Here is a 7,285-nt window from a genome sequence, read left to right as displayed (position 1 = left end):
TGATCTTTATACTATTCATCCTGCACATAGACTTATTCTTACTACTCTTATAATGTTGTTTCTGCGCTACAATGACACTGTTTCCACACTGCACATAGCTGTATGTTATGTACATATCTGTTATATATTTGTCATATTGAATATCCATAATTATTCTGTTTTATTATATTCTGTTAATACACTGCATATATCTATATTATTATTTCTACATTATAATGTTACTGCTACATCTACATACATTATTCTACTTATTGTATGAGATAACTGCTAATACACTGCACATATTTATATTTAATTCATATTACTCTAAACCACCTTCTGTAAATCAACTGTATACTACTGTCTACATTGCACTATATTTCTTGACCTGGCTCTGTATATTTCATCACCTTTCTATACTTTGCATCACATTGTATGCATACTGTAGCTACATGAATCACAGCTAAGATCCTTGGTTGCTATGAAGGCCAGTCGTTCTAAATGGATGGTTGCTATGGCCAAAGGCCAGTTATCTCTGCCATTGTCAAGCGGGCATATCCTAACTTTATCTTATTTTAAACATCTCTATTTTACTTAGCCTACTTCCATACAGTGACTCCTATTAAGAAGTGGCCACTTCATTCACGCTTACCATGATTCACGCAGCAACATTATTAAATTAATCTGTCACCATATGCCTATAGGCCAACGTTTGCAAAGAGGAGAATCTTTTAATTTGATTCACAATGAAACGTTACATTTAATGTACATGTAAACAATGAGTAGGCTAGTTTTGGTTGTTGTTGGTGGTGTTACTGCATCCCTTAGTTATGCCTACAATGCAAAATTGTTCCCTCATGATTGTTAGACGCATTTCAAAACATCGCGACGTGAAATGCCACCACAAAACATTGTTTGTGAATCGGTCTTATTAGGAGTCCTCGCTTAAGCTGTCACAGACTCAGGCGCTACTTTTAGGGCTAAAATGCTTCCTGAATTACTCTTAGTAAAAGGAGTCCTAGGGCCCTATTTTAATGGTCTGAAACGGAAGTGTCTTCGCGCAAAACGCAAGTGACTTTGTGGGCGGATCTTGGGCGCTGATGCTATTTTACCGGCGGGATATTGACTGTTGCGCCCGACGCAAATCTAAAATGGGGTGGTCTGAAGTAGCTACATTAATCATGGGTGTGGTTTGGGCGTAACGTGCAATAAACTAGGGGTGTAACGGTACACAGAAGTCACGGTTCGGTTCATACCTCGGTTCGGACATCACGGTTCGGTACGAGTTCGGTACAATGGAGGGAAAAGCAAAACAAAAATGCAGAAACCATTTTTTTTGTACATGTCTCAGGCTGTACCACCTAGTGTCATACAGTCTCTTTCCTGAGCTATCTGCAACACCCTGAAGTGTGTAAGATGTAGGATAAACAGTACAATAAGTACCCAGACTCCATCTGTAACTTGTAAACAAAATAAGACAATCAGCTATAAAACTGAAAATAGGCCTACAGCATCTCTTATTTCTGAAAGTGCAAATTACATAGAAAAAATATTTTTAAAAATCCACTTAAACAAGACCTTCAACATCTGTGTTTAGTTGTATATGAAAGGGTCTACAATTTGCCTCAATATTTGTTTTTATTGTGTGTAAAGTAATAATCTAGCCTACTAACTGTGAAAATATCACACTATTTTGCCTTTTTTTAAAAAAACGAAATTGATCCTTTCATTTTAGAAGTCACGTGACTTTGCCCTTTGACGTTAACTCGTGGTTTGTTTGGCTTGTTTATTAGCCTGGTTAGCGTTGTCACTTTATTTTGCTGTCTATGCACTTAACTACGGTGGCCGAGAAGGGCCATAACACATGCAACTTATGAAAACACATGCAAATCAACAAAACACATGCAAATCAACAAAACACGTGCAAATAAACAAAACACCAACAACTTAAGAAAACATCTTCATCTTCATTTGAAAACACGTGCACATCATTTAGAAAACGCGCTGCAAATTCAGACAACATTTCAGAAACGAGCTGCAAACTGCACTCACAACACAACGGAAGTGTTTCCGGGGGACACTTAAAAGTGATGAACAACTCTGAACAGATGCGAACGGGTGTGACAGCAACAGCTGGCTCTGAATGATCGGAAATGTGAGTATTTGGGTTTATTTTAAAATTTTAATGGCACTTAAAAATAATGAACACCTCTCCTTTACTGTCTGTACGTATGTATGTATGTAGGTTTACACTACACTGATGATAATGAGCCTACTATGAAACTATCTAGGGATTGTTTTCATGCTAACTGTTAATTGTTAGTAGCGTAGTTTTGCTATCTTGCTAGAATGCCCTGAACATATGTAATTGTAATGGTGAGAAACTGTTTCAGCAAATCTACCTTTTATTTATTTGTAAATTTATTTGTTACTACTTGTTTATTGATTGTGAATAGTGTTGATTAATATTTGATTAATATTTGACACATTGACCGTTCCGGTTACCATAACAACCGGAATGTTTACTGCCTCCTCAGTTGATGTTTATGCTGAGTGAGGCAGGTATGTATAGCGACTAAGCTCTGAACATTATGACAATAATTGATAAATACTAGATAAATATACACAAAATATACATGATTTTCTTTTGTATTGTTGGATAAAAACATGTAACATATGTAGATACATTGTTCTCTAACTGTATTGAGTCAGATATTAATAAAATTATACGTAAGATATTAGCCTAACGTTGTTAGCATTCTAATCTTAATTATAAACTAGCTGCTATAGCCTAGGCTACGTCAAGAGTATTCAATTTGCTGTTATGAATTAATTGTATAGGACTACTGTTATTAATTAATTGTATACTGTTTGTTGTCTTTCTTAATGGGGTTTTGTAATGTCGGGACAATTTATCTTAGGATAGCTAATGTTTTAACCATAGATTATACGTTGGATGTTGGAGACGCGGCTCCGCGGCTCGCGCTGAGAACGCAATTTAAAAGTGAAAAATACTTAGCGAACGGCTTATTGCCTATCTAGCTTCTACCAACATTATATGGGGGAACGGGAACTCATTGTTTTTTTGTCTTATTGTAGGACTTGATCTGACTTTATCCCGTTTGTGTGTACCCGGTTGACGACAGGTAATTAGACTTGTTATGTATTGTTCTTTTATTTTTCTTCTGAGTTGATGTTTATGTTGAGTGAGGCAGGACTTGATCTGACTTTATCCCGTGCCTCCCTGTTTGTGTGTACATGTTGATTGACGACAGGAGCTGCAAACCCCTTAAATAAAAAAGCAGTTAACGCATTGGTATGAGCGTCTATACGTCCTTTGTGGTGGAGCTGGAGAGATCCTCTACATAATGTTAAATCCTTTTGTGAAAATGAACGGGAAGGTGTAGCGCTTGCCTGACTCCACTGGTACATATTAGCTGCTAATGTATAAAAGTCAATGACGGGGTAACATGACATTTTGTATAACTTTAGTTTCTCAATTGTCTTCCCAAAACGTCAACTATCGTTGACTAGCAGCTGAGAGAGAGGGGCAGCTCATTGGTTGTGTGCACGTAAATAAAGAGGGTGAATGAGATGAGTGTAGCCTAGCTTAATGTAAAGATTTGGATGTTGTAGTTATATATTGTGGTATGTTATATTACTTTATTACACGGCTCTTCATAGTGCTGCAGAATGCTCCATTCACTTGAATAGGCCTTTCCAACGTTCGGCGGTCTGCTAATTCTGAATAACAGACCGTTGCTAAGTATAACAGACCGCTGTCAAGGAAAATGGGCTTTGTGCTTCCAAGTCAATTCTTTCATATTACTACGCAAGGATTGGAACTTCATTCAAAAGTGAAAGCAGACGGTTGATCAGCTGTGTTCTAAAGAATGTTTGATTCAAGTTCAGCGTGTGTTGTTGCGAACTATTTGTTTCTCAGCAAAAGCCATGATGAAACGGTAACAAATAGGCTAATAGCCTAGGCTATGTAGGCTAAAGAGTCATATCGTGGGGAGTTTATTGTGTCGTTTTGGTAAGTAGCCGTGTAATAAGCGGGATAATGTATAGAACGCCGGTCATTGTCGGGAGATAGGTCCCTTCAGGGCGGAACAAGACCCCTCCGCTGCGCGTCGGGGTCCAGTTCGCCCTGTCGGGACCTATCTCCCGACAATGACCGGCGTTCTATACATTATCCCTTACGTAGCGCCGAGGCTATTTACATCCTGTATGACTGTCCCCAGTGTTTTCCCAATCTGTGTGCGAGTGTCTGCCGCTCCGTCTTGTGTTGTCAGTGTGTGTGTATGTGTGTCTGTGTCTATCATTGAATGGATTAAAATGAATTCACCATATCAGTGTCTGTGTTTTCAGGCTGCCATGTTTTGTCCTTTCTGTGGCCATGATCTGGGGACTGTTCAAGCCTTCTGTGGCTCATGTGGCAAAAATTTACAATTTTTGACTGAAGCTGAAGATGACAGTAAATAGACTTTATGTATTTGCAGAATATAAGAGTTGAACACACACACACACACTGTTTGGAATACTAGTAGCTACATACAAGATCTTTTGAAATCCACACCTACTAATCTAAATGTTTGATGTTAAAAAAAGTAAATATGTAAAGGTACTAATTGGATTGTAATATAATGTAGTACATACTTATATAACCTTACATATAAATATTACTTCATGAAATAAAATAATAAATATGTTTTTCCCCTTGATATTTGTCAGGGTCAGCATTGGACAGCCCCACTGAGGAGGACCTGATTCGGAATTACTTTGAGGATGGCTACAGCCATGATGAAATTTTGGATTTCTTGGCAACAGTTCACAGTGTTAAAATGAGCCTTCGCTCTTTAAAGAGAAAATTGAAAAGTATGTCATTATCAAGGAAAAAAAATTACTCTTCTCCTGCTACTGTACATGCTGCTATACAAAAGGAGCTGAAAGGACCAGGCCAGCTCCATGGCTACCGTTCGATGTGGCAGACATTGCGCCAGAAGTACTCTCTGACAGTGAGAAGGGATGATGTCATGGCTTTGATGAGACAGGTTGATCCCTCAGGAGTTCAACTTCGTGCAAGTCAAAGATTTGTAAGGAGAGTTTACAGCTCCCTTGGACCAAACTATACCTGGCATGTTGACGGGTATGACAAATTAAAACCATACGGTTTGGCTATTAGTGGCTGCATAGATGGATACTCCCGCAAAGTACTGTGGTTGGTGTGTGGAGCAAGCAACAATGACCCAGGGGTCATTGCTCAAAACTATATACGTTGCGTCTCAGAAGGTGGAGTCATACCAATGAGGCTTCGAACAGACTGTGGCACTGAAAATGGCACGATGGCAGCAATCCAGTGTACCTTAAGATCACCTTACACTGATGTTTTTGCTGGGGCTGCCAGCCATATGTATGGGACCTCAATGGCAAACCAGAGAATTGAAAGCTGGTGGTCATACTTCCGAAAACAAAGGTGAGGTGTTTTTTTTTTTTTTAACAGTATATCTTAATGATCAGAGTATTTCAGATGTTCTGACTACTTCTTACTTCGTAAATCATTAACAGTATGTTGTCTTTAGAAAGTTTTTGGGGTAACATAAGTACAACTTCATGTCAAGTGTTTATTTTTGCCATTTGCTCAAGTACAACGTACAGGCGCATTGGAATGCTTGTGTGGATCACTCAGTCAATAAGAAAAAAAACACTCATTAATCATTTCCCTCATTAAACTTGCAGATCTCAATTCTGGATGGACCTCATGAGTGACCTGAGGGAGAGACATCTGTTCAATGGCAGCCATGAGCACACATGCCTAGTGCGGTTTGTGTTCTTGGGTGTGCTACAGGGAGACCTTGATGAATGCAGGAGGAAGTGGAATACCCATACCATCAGACCTGTTCGTCTGTCTCGTTGTCCATCTGGTAAACCAGATGTCATTTACAACCTACCTCACAGGTTTGTTTCTATTCATTTAGATTAACGGTTACATTTTTCAAATTTACTTCATCAGAAATATCAAGACATTATATTGCTGGTTGAGTAGCGTTAAGTCAAATTATCAACTGGAGAGAAAAAAATACTTTTTCCTGATTGGCTATTAATTCTCATCCCTTACATACAGTTCCCCCTAAAAGGGACATTCCTATCTATTCATTTCATGTGTCATTACAGTGTGCCAGTTGACAAGCTAACATAAATGTAAACTCTCAGGTTTGGCGGAACCGACTGTGGGTTTCCAGTCTCACAGGAGGAATTGGGCCAGTTTGCGGTTGAGTCAACCTACAGTCTATGTGGAGATGCCCAGCTCCAGGCTTACTTTGAGGACCTACAGAGACAAAGTGGTCTAGTGCAGCCTTTGACCTGGGAGTCCTGTGTGGAGAGCTACATCAGATTGAAGAACATGGCTGAAATGTAATGAAATGTGAGTAAACCTACCACACACTTTTTTTTGTTAATGTTTATTTAGATTCCAGTTTGCACTAGGCAAACACACAACAATGCCTTAGAATACATACAAAAAAAACCCACATATTTGTGTGAATGGTGCTAGTACAGTACCTGCAAACTCTAAATACTGTTAGGACGGATACAATGCCTTAGAAAACATATAAAATATGATTTAGAAAATGGTGACTGACAGGTGCAAACAACCTGCAAATTTTGACAACGCAGGCAAATAAGAAAAAAACATGTGCAAATACACAAACAACTTAAGAGAACATCTCATTTATAGTTCACATTACTAGGGGAGTGTAAAACCTGGGGAATTTTGGATTCCAAAGTCCATGTTATTTCTAAACTGCTCATACGTCTTTGACATTGGTATCTCAATTGTATTTGAACAGGTTCTACCGACTGGGAAGCGAGATGTCCAGTTAAACACCAGTGTGGGTTGAGGCTGAATTCCTGAGGGAGGCACTGTGTTCAGTCCTGTGGCAAACATGAGGATGTTCTGGAGGGAGAGTGCTGTTTGGTTATCTGAAAGAAGTATAGATTTTGATTGTAAAATATAATTTCAATGCAACTGCAAATGAGCTGTCAAGACAATAATTGTTCTAATTAAAACAAACCTTCTGTATCAAGAAGATAGTCTCTCCAGAATCCTATTACTCTGGTTTCTTCCAGTCGTCTTGAGCTTCCCTTTTCACTGAGCTGAACCTCAAAGATTGTCTCCAATGTTGCAGATGTCAGCTGTTCTACACTTGAGCACATATAGGCCCTGAATGAAGAAGTATGCTGCTCCAAAGCATAAATGACATCTAGCGTTGAAAGCCCATCCTTGAATCTAGAAAATCATGTAGAG

The 7,285-nt window shown here is 38.8% G+C and overlaps 1 protein-coding gene across 2 annotated transcripts; it reads left to right on the top strand.

Moving 5' to 3' along the window:
- The first annotated feature begins 2,078 nt into the window (after nucleotides 1-2,078).
- LOC143114348 (uncharacterized) lies at nucleotides 2,079-7,011 on the top strand. Of its 2 annotated transcripts, XM_076275892.1 has the most exons (7): nucleotides 2,079-2,134; nucleotides 3,079-3,125; nucleotides 4,351-4,456; nucleotides 4,714-5,455; nucleotides 5,719-5,937; nucleotides 6,193-6,403; nucleotides 6,828-7,011. In XM_076275892.1, exons 3-6 carry the CDS (start codon nucleotides 4,357-4,359, stop codon nucleotides 6,395-6,397), a joined length of 1,266 nt encoding a protein of 421 aa, XP_076132007.1. In that variant the 5' UTR covers nucleotides 2,079-2,134; nucleotides 3,079-3,125; nucleotides 4,351-4,356; the 3' UTR covers nucleotides 6,398-6,403; nucleotides 6,828-7,011. The 2 variants fall into 2 exon arrangements, with proteins under 2 accessions (XP_076132007.1, XP_076132016.1); XM_076275901.1 differs by lacking the exon at nucleotides 2,079-2,134 and having other exon boundaries at nucleotides 3,062-3,125.
- Nucleotides 7,012-7,285: the final 274 nt, after the last annotated feature.

This window comes from Alosa pseudoharengus, unplaced genomic scaffold (genome assembly GCF_046254945.1).
Source record: "Alosa pseudoharengus isolate Yale_2024_CS ecotype anadromous, Long Island Sound unplaced genomic scaffold, YU_APseudo_1.1 YU_APseudo_1.1_scf_11, whole genome shotgun sequence".
NCBI classification, from domain to species: domain Eukaryota; kingdom Metazoa; phylum Chordata; class Actinopteri; order Clupeiformes; family Clupeidae; genus Alosa; species Alosa pseudoharengus.
This window is presented reverse-complemented; position numbering and strand designations above follow the sequence as displayed.

Bases quoted from the DNA above. Each gene is read 5' to 3' on its own strand.
- LOC143114348 (XM_076275892.1), top strand. From the start codon at position 4,357: ATGTTTTGTCCTTTCTGTGGCCATGATCTGGGGACTGTTCAAGCCTTC. The intron at 4,457-4,713 runs GTAAATAGACTT...GATATTTGTCAG, and splicing joins GACTGAAGCTGAAGATGACA to GGTCAGCATTGGACAGCCCC. The intron at 5,938-6,192 runs GTTTGTTTCTAT...GTAAACTCTCAG, and splicing joins ATTTACAACCTACCTCACAG to GTTTGGCGGAACCGACTGTG.